This window comes from Mandrillus leucophaeus, unplaced genomic scaffold (genome assembly GCF_000951045.1).
Source record: "Mandrillus leucophaeus isolate KB7577 unplaced genomic scaffold, Mleu.le_1.0 Scaffold565, whole genome shotgun sequence".
Taxonomy (NCBI): Eukaryota; Metazoa; Chordata; class Mammalia; order Primates; family Cercopithecidae; genus Mandrillus; species Mandrillus leucophaeus.
Window position 1 is genome coordinate 291,558 of NW_012106086.1, and position 15,627 is coordinate 307,184.

Consider the following 15,627-nt stretch of genomic DNA (forward strand, 5'->3'; position numbering starts at 1 on the left):
AGCCCCCCAAGCATAATATTGAAGTGCTGTATGGTGTTCCTAAGTATAAGAAAGCGGTGATGTGACTTACAGAGAATATGTGTGTGTCAGTGAAGTTTTCTTCAGGTAGAAGTTATAGTGCTATTGACAGAGTTCAGTGTGAATGAAGCAACAACATACGTTAAATAAGGTGTCTTTAAACAAAACACATAAAACAAAGTTAGCTATCGTTTGCTGGGTGAAAATGTTGTGACCAGAGGCTTATAGGAACCTAACCATGTGTTTCCCCTAGGAGCAATGGCTCAGTATTTGCTATTTCAGTTTTTGAAGCAACTTTATAGACCATAACTACTGAAAATAACAATAATTAACTGTATGTAAAATTTGAAGCCAAAATTGCTCTGGGTGACAAAGGCATAAGACCATCATCTTTGTTCTCTTCCCATCTCCTTCTCCCCACGTGGCAGCCTCCAAACCGTATGCTTAATTTCTGGATCCAGAAGGAATAGGACTTTTAAATAAGAATAGTCTTCCAAATGAATCCAGAGTAACAACTGAATTTCATATTTTACTTATATATTTGGGTGTTAGGTAAATATAGCAAGTACTTGCTTAGAAAATACAAAACTAACATTATATTAAATCAAATAATCCCAGTTAGGAAGGTAATCAGGTGGGGGAAAGGGAAGCCAGTGCTTTTCTGAGCCAAATAGAAATTACTTTTAGATTACCTGGTGTTTTTAATTATCTGCACCACTGTACCACTTTGGTCAGAATCAGAGGTTGATTCTACCTCTGACAATGCCATATCTGCCTTCTCCTGGGCCCAGGGGGCTTTTCCTTATGTTCAATAAACCCTGATAGAAAAGGAAACACAATATAATGTCTGTTGGCTCAGTACAACAGGTTCTGAGTAAATGAATTACTACTCTTATGCATTAAATAAAATGCATGGTTTGGAAAAGGTTGCTACAGTACTGAAAGTCACTTCATGGCTATCTTACTTTTTAAGGAAAAGGCCTAAAATGCAGTCAAATTCAAAATAAGAAGCAACATAATGTAAAACAGAGTATTTGGTAAAATAATAGTAAAGCAAATAACTACTCCCTAATACCTAAGATTTTGAATGCTAAATTCTGTTGTCATTATTGTTGTTGTTATAGTTGTTAAGAGATCAGCACAGCTAAGTACCCTCAGTCAGGCATCCTCAGCTAGGGGCATTTTGCTCCCCAGAGGAGATTGGGCAACATCTGGAGACACTTTTGATTGTCAAGAGTGTGTGGGAGATGCTACTAATATCTAATGGATAGAAATTAGTTATACTGCTAAACTCCCAACAATATACAAGGCAGCCCCCATAACAACAACAAAAAACTACTCCAAAATGCTAATGTACCAAGATGAAAAATCCTATTCCAGGAGTGACTAGTGAATAAAAGTATTCCATTATGCAGTATAAGCAATGGTTATTTCTATACAGACAATATTGATCTGACTCTTCCAAGGGTATAGCTCCTATATCTGCACTGAGTTCTCAGCAAGGATGTCATCCTAATCTCTGTGCCCAGAGAGGGCTTGATCCCAATATGTAAACCAAGGCTCCCATATGAAAACAAAAGCATAAACAGCAGCTCAGCATATCTCCTGGGTTTAGACATGAAATTTATCACCTGACTCTCTCCTCTTTACTGCTAAAGGGACATCATCAACAAATCAGTGAATTTCAGGAGGAGCATTAAAAATATCTGGGTTATTTGCTTCATTGACCATAGAAAAGGGGCCATAAAAGTCATGCATCAAATCCCTAGATAGTGCCTAAGATTATGAGTCTGACTAATTGAAGGAAAATGATCCCATCTGTGTAAGTCCCCAGAATGTAACAAGGAAGAACATTTTGTGGACTAGTTTTCCACTGGCTTATTTGGCTATTTACATGTAATACCAGTGATCTGTGCATTCACTCTGATTTGTGGGTATAGCGGGTGGCACATGTTTACAGATGCTTAGGAAACTGCCTTGCAAGCTGAATGTGGATACTTTGGCTTCTTTTCACATTTACTCTGTGTTCACTGCCAGATCTTTACCTGTGTCTTCCTCTGAGTATCTTCCTTTCTTTCTGACAGGTGAGCTGCAAGATTTTGCATTTTTTCCACCAGTACATGATGGCCTGCAACTATTTCTGGATGCTCTGTGAAGGGATCTATCTTCATACACTCATCGTCATGGCCGTGTTTACTGAGAAGCAACGCTTGCGGTGGTATTATCTCTTGGGCTGGGGTATGTATTTTCTGCAGCTAAGTTTTGAGCCACTTTCACCTCTGTCTGTATGCTTTCAGTCTTCTTCTAGTCTTGGTCTCAGAGAATAGAGTAAAGTCCCAGGTCCTTCAAGGAATGATGGAACACAGGTACTGGCAGGAGTTCAGTCTCCAAAAGACTTGTAGAAGCCCTTTAACAATCTCAATCCAACTGTGCTGAACATGAGGGTCTGCACAGAGAAGGAAGGTATGACTATAAGGGTGACTTCCAAAGGGTGGCTTCAGGGAACAAACCTAGCTAATAACGGACACAAAACATTCCCTTATTGAGAGAAGATCTGATTAGGCCTCCTTCTGCTTTATTCATCACGTTTGTAGAGCAAAGGAGAATTTCACCTTTTGAATTATGTACCTCCCCTATCCTGGCTTCATTTTCCTTCCTCAAGAATATTTCTTCCTGTCAATCCATCAGCAGGATTCCTCCAGTGAAAGCTCAGGAAGCGGAGTCCAGCTGAGAGGCAGATACAACCACATGGGCTTCCAAGTAGAGCCGGTGTGACATCACAGCACATGGCAATGGCTCGAGAAAGCTTAGGGCTGGGTTGTTTAAGCTGTGACTGCTTCTGTACAAACTAAGGGAGGGTGCTGAAGTCCTTCAGGGATGCTCTAGAATTGCTCCCTTTCCCCCAGGGCTGCTGAAAGTCCAGCTCCCCCTGGTGGAAGGGAACTGAACAGAAGGTGAGGCAATGAAAGAATATTAAATGCTGCGATAAAAACACCTACTGCCTTATCAAAAAAAAAGTTTCAGCCTTACCTTGAAACTTCTATACCAGAGGAGGAACTCGCGGGCCATCCCTCACTGACTATAGAGCCAAAGGCTTCTCTCACTACATCCATACCACATGATGGGTGACTGTGACTCTGAGAGCAGAGGCTGTGGATGGCCTTCAACTAAGCTTGCCCTTTAATGCAGCAGGCTGGGGAGTCCCTCCAAATACTGGTAAGAGAGGAGAGATGAAGTGAGGAGGGAGGATAATCCAAGGGATTTTTTAAAACATCACCCTTTGTATTTAAAGCCCTGCCCAACAGGCATTGTCACCAACTTTATAGAAATGTGCTTGGGAAGTCATATAAGCAGCCTGGAGTCTTTCCTGCAGTCTGCAAACTGCAGAAAGGGGCTGGTGTTATGCCATACTGGTTTCCATAACACCCTTACATGACAGGAGTACATGGTTTTAACCAAATGCATTCCCCAAGCCCAATGGGATAATCCGATAATGGTGGGTCAGTGGGGCAGATAGGAGGGATGCCTCAAAATTGAATTGATGATGCCACAGTTATCTGGTTGCAAGCAACAGAGTAAGATGTTCTAACTTAAGCAAATGCAGAGAAGTTGTCAGAATCTAGTGTATCTCATGGAATCCAAGGGCAGAAATACAGTCAGGCAACTAAAAGGGCTGTAGCCTGGGACCGGATAAACCAGGAGCTCTCTCCCTCTGCCTTTTGTCTTTGTTTTTCCTCTGCGTATCTGTTTTTACCCTTCTCTTTCTTTACAGACCATAGACCACAGGGTCTCTGTTCCATCCAGTTCATAGTAAATATATCCTGCCCCATAGTTTCCTGAGTACACATGTTTCTGTTCTAGGCACTCACAGAAACTAAATGCTTATCTTTAAGTTCCAGTTCTGAATAGCAGGACAAGAGAATCTGATTGATCCAACTGTAGGCAGATAGCCTACCCTGGTTCGATAAACTGTGGCCAAGAAAACTGAGGGGGATGTTGTCATATAGTGTGAATATGTCTAGGGATGGTGAACCCTCCAGCAAAGGACTGAGAAAGGGGTCTTTGTGAACTGTACAGGCTGTCTAGGATATGCACCAGATCACCTCATCTGCATGGCTGCTCCCTTACATGGAGCAGCTGTTAAGGAAGCAGCTGCACCCTGTTTCCTTAACCATCCAGTGAGGTTAGAAATCAGGCTATCACTATCCTGCTGGTTCCACATCAGGTAACAAGTTCTCCTGCTCTTTCCTGTCCTAAAACAGGACAAAATTTTCTCAAAATGGCCTTTTACTATTTTTTTCTCTTTTAGCCCCAGCCTTCCAAAGAGACTAATTTTTCCTTTCCCTGGCCTTCTCATCCGTATGTACACCCTCTCAACAATTTCTAGACTTCCAAATCCGGTCATGCCAAGAATAGACTCAATACAATTTAATCACTCCAATGGCAGTTCTGATAATCACAATCATAATAATTTATGCTGATCAAATGCCTTCCAAAGACCTGATAATAACATTCTACCCCAAACACACATACAAACACACACTTTCTACCAGATTTATTTTTCTTTGAAATAAAATCTATGATATATTTCTTTTACCAGTTTTGATTGTTCAAAACATCTATCTGCCACACTCAGAAAATTTTTCATGGGAAAAAAAGGCTGTAAATTTATTATTGTCTGTGACATTCAGCAGAGACAAGGGCACCCTGGAAGGAACAATTTATACTGTTCTTGGAGTATCCTGATGCATTGTGAATTAGTTATAAAACTTTTTGGCATCATCATGGACAGTTCAATGAAGATATCTGCTTAAAACACATAAACAATTCAAAGGAAAAAAGGAACAAGCTGCTCAGCTGTATCAAAAACAAAGGCAATCATAATAAGTAAATTGTTTATGTGATACCTTAAGCTTCTGTAATCAACAACTATTTAAAACTTCATTAGAGTGATTCAAGTAGAATCCCAAAGAACATTACACTTAGTAAGGTAAGCACAGAATGGAAGTTGCTAATCAATGGTTATACAGATTAAGTAACGCAAGATGAGTAAATTTTAGGTTTCTGCTGTACAACATTGTGCCTATAGGTAACAATATTGTACTATGCACTTAAAAATCTGTTTAGAGGGCAGACCTCATGTTAATTGTTCTTGCCACAATAATATAAAAATTTAAATTGAAAAAAGAATTGGAGGGATTTGCACTTCTGTAGATAGATTTTTGGAAAGATAGTCAACCAAATAGTTCTAAAATGTAATGTTTTTAGCATGCCAAAGCTAAGACTATCTTTCTACATGCACACACACACACACCCCAAAATTCCACCAAACTTGTTGCCACTGAAAAATCACATTGCCAAATCTGAACTCTGAGAACAAAATTAACATATTTTAAAGCAATGGCTCCTTTCTTAGAACTTTAAGCAAGCATTATCTTTGGATGGGAGGACAATGGGTAAAATTAATACCAATTAATTTCTCAAGAAAAAATAGCTTCACAGAAACTTTATAAAGTTTAATAGAGCAAGAGAATAAATCTCTTCTGGATAATATTTTTATAGTCCTTTGAAAATTTTTTTCACATGAAGACAGTATGATAGGTTCTAAATTTTACAATGCCAGGAAAAAAGCAAAACCTACCTACTTTTAAAAGAGCCTTGAAAGTTAGACTGCAGAAAATTTGGCCCAAAAACGCCCAGTTGTATTATAGCACCTAATTTGTTTGCAGGTGATATAAAGCCCATTCATTTAATTCAGCTGTGAATAATGTTACCAACTCTAGGATTTGAAACCAATCTCAAAGAATTATAAGAGACATTGTAAACATCAGCCACTGGGTGAACAAGTATCTGATGGTGAAATTCTGCCCAACAGAAAATCAAAGAACGGTTCTTTCAGTAGTTACTCCCTTCCAAGTCTACATGGCACCACTTAGTCGTTGATTTCTCTCCAATCGAAGTAACTTCAAAACTGAAGTTTAGCTCTCAGCAAAATCATTTATTTTGCAACCCTCTTCAAACTGTTTCTTCGCCTTGCCTTGCTGGTTTTCCCCTTGTTAAAAATCAAAGGAAGGAAATTTCCCCCATGGATTTCTACATTGAACAAATAGAATTTATTAAATCCCTCTAAAAAATGAACCCTACAGAGACAGGATTATTCTGAATCTCATCATCTTTGGTGGAAAGAATGGGTTGTTATGGATCTTGGGACCTTGAGAAGAATAGAAAGAAAAAAGAAAAAAAAAAAAAACAGAAAAAGCAAACTACCTAAAAGGAGGCATCATAGCCAGAGGAAGGCAAAGAGCCCCGGATGTTAAAAGGTGTGGGGTCTATACTCCTCTCCAGATGAAGTAGAAAGCACTTTCCTTTCTACAAAATGGTGAGGTGGGATTCAGTTTTCCATATGCCTCTCTTTCTGTCTAATTCTAAAATATGCATCTCAAAATAAATTCAGAGACTTTTGTTTCTGTTTCTGAGCCCAAGTGGGAAAATGATATGTTAGAACTGCAGCAAATAACACAATCATGTTTTGTGTAAAGAAACTCAAAATTATTTCAGGCCAAACATTAAATCTATGGTCCTATTAAATATATGCTTCCTGGGTTTAAAAGCTGAGGTTGTTCTCAGGTGAAAATTCAATAGTTTGAGACCTCTTTTTGTATATAACTCACGGAAAATAAAAATGCATTGATTTCATTCTTTCCTAAGACACATTTCTTAATCTGATGACAATAACAAAATTTCTTTTTACAGATGTCTCAGTCAAATCAAGCAATATTCTATTGTTGTACATCTGAGTAAAAAGACTTATTTTTTCTTTTTTAATGAAAATTACAACTTTAGGTTATACTTATAGAATACAAATTGATTTAAAAATTATAATCTAGAAGGACGTATTCCAATAACTGTCTCCATTTTCCTGTTTATAAATTTAAAAGTTGTGTTTTTTTGTTTGTTTGTTTGTTTGTTTGTTTTACTAGCACTTTGAGTTTGGTCAGGGAGGTACAGTAAGCTGCCTTCATAAAGTTTCTCTAGCCAGAACCTACAGAAAGTAGGGAACGTACTGGCTTCTCTGAAGTATTCATATTAAAAGGAAACAGAATCACCGCATGAGATATAAACAGACAGAAAAACAAAAAAGCCTAGAAGAAAGAATGTGAACATCAGCTAAGGCTTTAGGAGCAATCAGACTATTGCTTTCATACACAGTCCCAGGTCACATCCCTCTGGGGTGACCCAGCTCCTCTCCCTGAGACAGCCCAGTTCACCTACAATGAAAGGCTTTCTGGTCTCAGTTAATAGTCACCATTACAAACATAACAATGGTAATAATAGTCATCGTGTACCTACTACACTCAGCAATTTGTAAAAGGCTTTTAATTATTTGGATGCTCTTAACCAAACTCTCCGGGAGTACATGATGTTCTAACTGGGAGCATTTTGACTGACTTGACCAAAGACGATTTTTGTGAAAATATCAGGGGAACATCTTGACAGATTCACTCCATTTGCCAGTATTTTTGCAAGTACACTACCATTTTCCATGCAGCTGTACTTAAAGGTTATGACCAAGAAACCAAGTGTAATTTGTACTTTTCACATTTGTAGGGTTTCCGCTGGTGCCAACCACTATCCATGCTATTACCAGGGCTGTGTACTTCAATGACAAGTAAGTATTATGGTAACGTTTAAGTTAATATATTCATAAATAAAATGTATTTGTGTATTAATGTGTCCCCTCGCCCTTTTTCAGCTGCTGGCTGAGTGTGGAAACCCATTTGCTTTACATAATCCATGGCCCTGTCATGGCGGCACTTGTGGTGAGAATTAGTTTTTTACTGCAATGTTAGTAGTGTTATCTCTTAGTTGAGATTTCTGTGTATATGGTTCTGTGTATCATGTTTTATAACTTCAAAATGAAGCTAATTTGATGGCATTCTATAGTTAAAAAAAAAAAAAGCAATTTGATTTTAGAATCTTCAAAAAAATGCCTTTTACTTACACGTGGAGGGGTTATCATGAGCTCATTTTCATTACAGACTCACACTATAACAGCAATGTAGCTCATATTTTAAGACTTTTATAACTAGGCTCCCTAGGTAAAGGTGAGAGGCCAAGGGGCTGCAAGAAGTTTGCTCGTGTTATGAACATCTAGGATCTTTGAAAACTTTGACTTTCCAGAGCTCTAAAAGTCTTTGGTTCTGTGAACTTAAGGTCCAGAAATTCAAATATTCAACACAAGCTCAATTAGTGAGATAGTAATAAATAGTGGACTCCAGCCAAATGTCAGATTCTTCCTGAGGATGCTACGGTTCTTACTTACCTAGGATTCAGTAGACTTGGCCTCATGTCTTAGCTCTATCATCTACCAGCTCTGAAAATTTAGATAAATCAATTAACCTAAAAATGTCCCCTGATTTTTTTAAGGAAAAAGTTAGATTAAATAGTCTTTCAGGTACTTTTGGAAGATAATCTCTAACTCTAGGTCATTAAAACTTAGTACTGCTCCATATCTTTACCTGTTAAAAATAACAAAAGTAATAATAGCTACTCATAAATTCATGGTTATAAAATATCTCCTAATAAAATAACAAATGAAGTAAAATCTTTAGCAATTATTCTTATATTTAAAATTCTAAAACACACATTTCTTGCCTTAATTATCTAGAAATTTTTAAGGAAATGCAGATTCCAGGATCCAAATTTAAAATGTGTATCTGAGATAATTATATGCATACTTCACTGTGAATGACTATAAATTAACAGAAATTGATATATTTGGAATTCCTAATTTCATGACTAAAGGAAATGCACATTAGTGCATTTCAAAACTAAAAAAAAAAGATTCATCAATTAATTATCATTTTGAAAGAGCTGTCCATGCAAATATGGGCACTTGATTTATGACAGCAACACTTTTGAGCAGAGGGAGGAGATGGTCAATTAGATATACATACAGAAAAAATATCAAACATGTATTTAGCAATTGCATATGTGTGGGGAAAAAAGTAATTCTGATTCCTTCCACAACCAGGCACAAAAAAAATGTGTTTTCAGTTAACTGTAGGTTTAAATGTGAAAGACCAAACCATAGAGGCCCCCCGAAAAAAGACACATTAGGTGACTATCTTCATGAGCTTCAGATACAGAAAGATTTCTAAAGCAGGATAAAAAAAGCACTTAAGGAAGAGATTGATAAATCAGCTACATTAAAATGAAGACAACATTTAAAGACTGAAAAGACAAACCTTAGAGTCCAAGAAGGTATCTGCAGTGTTCCAAATAAAGACTAATAAATGTATGAAAAAGTGTTCAGCTCATGTTTCATCAGGAAAATGCAGATTAAAACAAGAATGAGATAATACTACCCTCCACCACCCCCGCCGTGGAAAGGCTCATATTAAAAAGAGTGTTCATACCAAGTGTTGGCAAGGATGATAAGCAACTGTTTTATATACTGCTGGAGGGAACATAAAATTAAACCACTTCTCCAGAGCCCTAGAAATGCTGAGCAAATTGTGCTACCTCCCGGGTAGACTCTCTAGTTCTACATAGGTAACATTTGTTGCTCACACTGGATAAACAAAAACTGAGGACAGTGCACATTCTTAAGTGATACTTTTCTGTATGATTTGCTCATAACACCATATATTTGCAGGTCAATTTCTTCTTTTTGCTCAACATTGTCCGGGTGCTTGTGACCAAAATGAGGGAAACCCATGAGGCGGAATCCCACATGTACCTGAAGGCTGTGAAGGCCACCATGATCCTTGTGCCCCTGCTGGGAATCCAGTTTGTCGTCTTTCCCTGGAGACCTTCCAACAAGATACTTGGGAAGATATATGATTACATGATGCACTCTCTGATTCATTTCCAGGTAAGGAAGCCAAAGATGTATTTATGCAACTACTGTGTTTATTCAGCTAGCTGATTTTAACTCTAAAGCCCATGATCTTTTATTATTATTTATTTATTTATTTATTTATTTATTTATTATTTTTAGACAGAGTCTCACTCTGTCCGCCAGGCTGGAGTGCAGTGGCACGCTCTCAGTTCACTGCAACCTCCATCTCCCGGGCTCAAGCAATTCTCCTGCCTCAGCCTCCCGAGTAGCTGGGATTACAGGTGTGTGCCACCATGCCCGGCTAATTTTTGTATTTTTAATAGATGGGGTTTCACCATGTTGGCCAGCCTGGTATCGAACTCCTGACCTCAGGTAATCTGCCCGCCTCGGCCTCCCAAACTGCTGGGATTACAGATGTGAGCCACTGCACACGCCTGACAAACCCATGATCTTAAATGTCATAACATTTAAGCCTCCAATTCAATAAGCCCAGACAAAATTCTTAAGGACATCAGTTTTTTTGAGGCTCTTTCTTCCTGTTTCTTTCTGCACCTGCTTTCCTGTCATTCCCAGGGCCCTCAGCTGGTCCCATTCAGGCATGTTCTCCCTGGTCATAGATACAGAAATTGTCAGATTTTCCTTTATAAAAATGCTGGCTCTAGGGTAATGAGGAATTTGCACAAAACTGTCCATGCCTCCTGCTCTATCACCCTCCACTTGTCAGGCAAATATCAGGAATCCATTCATGACGGTTCAGTGCTATAAAGGGAAGTTGTATCCAGGCCTCTCCTCATGTAGGAGAGAATGCATCGGACTCTCAGGGGCTGTCCTGGGCTGTCCCGTGTCTGCCACACTGGATAGTAGAATGGCTGCCCTAGTTCCATTCACTTTTCCCCAGATCTAAAGCCCCACTGAAAGCATACTGCTGTATTTGGATAGCAAGATAGGATGTGGGAGTCCTCGGCAGGAGTAATTCTATCACAGGCTCTTAGGCAGAGTTTTGCTGTCTCTATTACAAATTTCAAAATAGTTTTATTTTCTATATTAGTTTAATGTGAGGAGGAGGTCAAAATGAATAGGGCTAGAAAGAAAGTTTAGGGATTGTTTGAATAGTTCAAGCTGTGCTTTTGGCCATAGTCAAACCTTGGGCACAAGAAATCTTCAAGCAGTGACCAGGACTCAGGCTGTTTCTTAGTCCATGTCCTTATCTGAGAGGTGAGCTTGGCAGTGGGTATGGTACTGCACTAGTTCACCGTGACAACACAGGACACAGACCCACAGCCATCCACTGTGACACTTGTCCTTGTAAAAGATCCCTCTACTGAATTCTACAAGGTCTCCATTTTTAAATTTTCTAAGCGTAGTGTTTTTTTCAAATTCACCATAATCAGCATATGCTGCTATAAATCTCCATGTTAAAGGGAGCAAAATATCAATTAGATTTACTAGAGCTGTCCTTTTAGCCAAACAATGGAATCCTAACAAGAAAAAATATATTTCTAATGGAATATTCTTATAGTGCAGCACTGACTATGAATGGTAGATAATTCTTTTTCTTGCTTTTTTTCCTTCATCGAGCCTTCTCCGGGCAGTCTATCATATTGTTTACTAAACAACAAAATGAGCACAAAAATAACTTGAACTGTATTTTTCCTTCCCTTTTTAGGGCTTCTTTGTTGCGACCATCTACTGCTTCTGCAACAATGAGGTAAGCAGGCATTTCTTATAATACTATCACTTATTTATGTAAAGGAAGCATTTTTTCCAAAGGGCCTCCGTGCACATTTCATTTCATCTCACTTCTACAGTTGACCTCATAGAGTTTTGTGATTAGCAACATTATGTTTTTTCCACTACTCCAAGCTCAATCTTTTCTATGGATGTGTAGTACAATGGTAAATATGATTCAGACAGTCAGCTAATTTCCTCGGGTTGCATCTTGAACAGATCAGCACCCTTAGCAGCAATAGTGAAAGTTATTCTGGATGCCATTAGAAAGAGAAGTCATATGCCTATTCCCTTTGGAAGACCCAAGCCCTAATTAGGGCAGACAATCTCCATTCGGTTTGTACTAGTTCCTACCTTCTTTTCCAGTTGCTTGGTGCTAGCGCCCTACTACTTATTCAGAGTTTGTAAATCACCCTGAAGTTAAGATTCAAAAAGATTTCTCAAATAATCTACAATGCGAATATTTAGATCAGTAAAATCTAGAGAGCCATATGGCTGATCCATTCTGTTCTCAGGGTGTTTTTAGCCAGAGTTACCCTTTCTTCCAACCAAATCTTTCCTGGGACCCAAATCTATAAAACATAAAAGTGGAACTTCTATAGCTCCAGACGTCCTTCCAAAGAACTTCCAGGGTTTTAGGGAACATGATTCAAAATCTTCCTCATTTTTCAGGGAAGAAATCTGAACTCCAGAAAGATCATGTGATTTACCCAATGTCACAAATGCAGTTATGGTTATAACCCAGACTGGAACACAGATTTCCTGATTTTCAATTAAATTGACTAAGTCCCAATTAACTTACCTATATCTATAATTCCTTCCTGGAGCTATGTTAGTATACTTTTTCTAGAACCACACAACTTTTAATGCCCAAGCATATTAGAACATTTTAAATCAATTCCTATTAAGAATAATTCCATACAAGGCAAATCACATTTTGCCAAGACATCAATATATTACTTTCCTATTAGTAATTAGAAATGTTTCTAACCATTGTCAGTTGATAATTTTTCCCTATTCCTTTTTCTAAGTTAAATAATATTTAGTGAGCACCTACAATATTTTGCTATTCTGTGACCTGTTCATACCTGTTTCCAACCCCAACATGACAAAGTTTTCATTGTTCCTATTCATTTTAATTATTACATTTTATTCCTTCCTTTCTTCATCAATTCATCTACCAACTCATTCCTTCATTCAACAAAAATACATTGTGCATTTACTATTGCTAAGGGCTAGACTAAGGGCCTAGAATATAAATGAAAAGACATCCTTCCATTGCCAGCTGTTAGAGTGGCAATATTTTTAGAATTTTAATATTTTTTAGAATGATAAAAGCTAATAAACGAGTAGGGCATAAGTCACCCCATGTTTATATCAATTTCTGTAAATGTATATCCATGCCTTTTGGGTTGTTTCAGGTGGCATGCAAAATAAACTTTTTCATCTAAAATAATATCAAAATAGAGCTGATATAAGAAATCAAGCTCTGTGGGGCATACCTGGAAAAACACAAGAGGATTGCATGCATTTGTAAAAATACCACAATATTTATTGCGTCTTAGCTATGATACTGTCATTGGAAGTGTCAGACATAGAAAGAAAACCCAGGGGTACCCTAGCAATTGAATGTCTCGAGTTCATTTGAGTGTATGTTATCTCTGATTTTGAAGTAAAGAAACCATTTCCATTTTCATTAAGATCCCGTTACTGGGGGAAGGTACAAATGTGACATTTCTAATAATGTAGAAATTGTGTACTGTGCCAAATGTAATATCACAGGCCATGGATTTTAGGCATCTGAGTCTCAGCTGTGAATGCGTCACCTTACAACATTGAACACAGATAGGGCACTCACACATGCGGGAAGTTATTTCCAGCTGCATCTAAGATAGGGCTGTGATGGGACGATGCCTGACTGAATACTGAGTTTTAGCAGAAATCTAGGGGCTAACTCAATGTGATAATGAGATCACATCACATTGTGTTATGTTCAATTTAATGTTGATTATGATTGGTATGTTATCAATGAAATGATTATTTCATTTTTGAATTTTGATTCATGATTGGTATGTTATCAGTGAAATGATCATTATGAAAATGAATCATATAGAGAGTCAGTGGGTAGACTAGAAGCAGGAAAGGAATGTGAAGAATTAAAGTAACAGGAATCGGGAGATGACCATAGAGCATGCATATGTATCAAGCATTTCCTACAATGACTCTTCCAAGTGAGTAGACATTGATTATCCAAACATATCAGTAAATTATTAGGTATCTAAAAGACCTGAAAAAGATGATTGCAGCTATAAAAAATGCACAATTTGTTTCCAAGAAGTAGCTTAGAAATGAAAGTTCTAACAACACACTGGATTTTCTCCCTTTTCTTGTGTCTCACTATTCTCTGTACATCGTGGATAAAATAGTTTATAGATGAAAGTAGCATGATCAGAAACATCTCCATTTAACTGTCACAAATTGGAGTGTGCAAAAGCTAAAATTTTGTTTATTTCCTGTAGCTTATCCCGCTTTCAAGAGACTATTCCACCAGCTTCTAGTGGTTTACAGCAGTCTCTTTGTAGAAAATATTCAGTAAATTCAAAAAGCCTTTGTCCAAAAGAGCAACTGGCTGCCAAGTTATAATGCCAGCACCCACTGTTGAAGTTCACACTGGTTCCCCTTACTACTAAGCACTCAAGAGGTCTTTTCACTCTGTGGCCTCCTTGATGAAGCCACAGCCCTATTCTGATTCACGAGTTCTTTCCACCAAGCCACCTGAGGAGCCTGGAACTCCAGCTCCTTTCTTCACACCATATAGAGCCTGTGAATCTGTCTTCCTTACATGCCATAGCCGTTGCTGCTCCGCTGTTGGACATAGTGCCAGGGGCAAATGTGGAGTTTCTTTTCAGGGCTAGCTATTTTCAAGACTCTGCTTTCGAATCGAAAAGAAAAACTTGATACAATGGAGTGTTCCTAAGAAAGCAAATTATCTCTTGCTTGATTTCTTCTCCCCATTTTCCCAGGTACTCCCACCATGAAGGAGAAATGTAAGGCCATTTGTGCAACTGTCTTTCTCTCCTCTTCCTCTCAGGCCTCTTAGGGCTGTGCACTCACCACTTCCCCTTCCTGTCTGTGAGGGTCTCTACCTATATCATATTCTACATGTTTTCTACCCTGTAGCTTTTAGTAAAATACTATCTGCAGACCAGTAAGATTTTCACAAGATATGCAAAGAGAAGTTTTTTTCTGTTTAGAAATTCTCCACTCAATAAAGCCTGATTTTCAATGCAATGTCTTTCTAGAGATATAAGAAAGTCAACTTTGAGACTCACAGTCTCAAAGCTAAGCAATAATTTTCTTTGGTCTAGACCAGTATTCTCAAACTTGGGTGTACATCAGAATCACCTGGAAGATTTGTGAAACCAGCGATTGCTTGACCCTAGCAGCAGAGTTTCCTACTCAGTAGGTCTGGGGTGGGGTTTGAGAACCTGCATTTCTAACCAAGTTCCCAGGTGATACTGATGCTGCTGACCCAGAGACTACACTTTAAGAACCACGATTCTAGACACAATCATACTTGTGTTTCAAGCAGTGGATGACCTTGACTTAATGAATTGGGGAGATGTGGGAAATTTTATTTAAGAAAATTAAGAAATACAAAGGTTAAATGTTTTCAAAAAGTTTACCCTTATTATAAATGATACTTATGTATTGCTATCTTTTAGAACAAGGAATCTTCCCCAAACATAGGAAAAGAGATAATGAATGGGAATCAAAAAGCTCTGATCATGTACTTAATTATAGATTAATTATAGATAAATTAATAATTTAATTATAGAGCATATAGATTTTGTAAGATAAAATCAGAGACCAGTAGAGATATTGCCACTATGGCCTCCAAAAGGCTGAAAAGAATGTTGGCAACAACTTTGTAAATAATATTCACAAGTATCCCTTAGCATCTAATTAATAGGACTTAATAGGAATCTGGCTTTCAGAAGTCATATAAAACCATCTAGGCCAGGCGTGGTGGCTCA

The 15,627-nt window shown here is 38.0% G+C and overlaps 1 protein-coding gene across 3 annotated transcripts in view; it reads left to right on the forward strand.

The window, feature by feature from the left end:
- Positions 1-15,627, forward strand: part of CALCR (calcitonin receptor) — a 161,433-nt gene that overhangs the window by 140,120 nt on the left and 5,686 nt on the right. For all 3 annotated transcript variants that reach the window (XM_011998260.1, XM_011998261.1, XM_011998262.1), the window contains 5 exons: positions 2,103-2,256; positions 7,627-7,687; positions 7,772-7,838; positions 9,677-9,895; positions 11,529-11,570. In XM_011998260.1, coding sequence (XP_011853650.1) covers positions 2,103-2,256; positions 7,627-7,687; positions 7,772-7,838; positions 9,677-9,895; positions 11,529-11,570 — 543 coding nt within the window. The remainder of the gene's footprint in view (positions 1-2,102; positions 2,257-7,626; positions 7,688-7,771; positions 7,839-9,676; positions 9,896-11,528; positions 11,571-15,627) is intronic.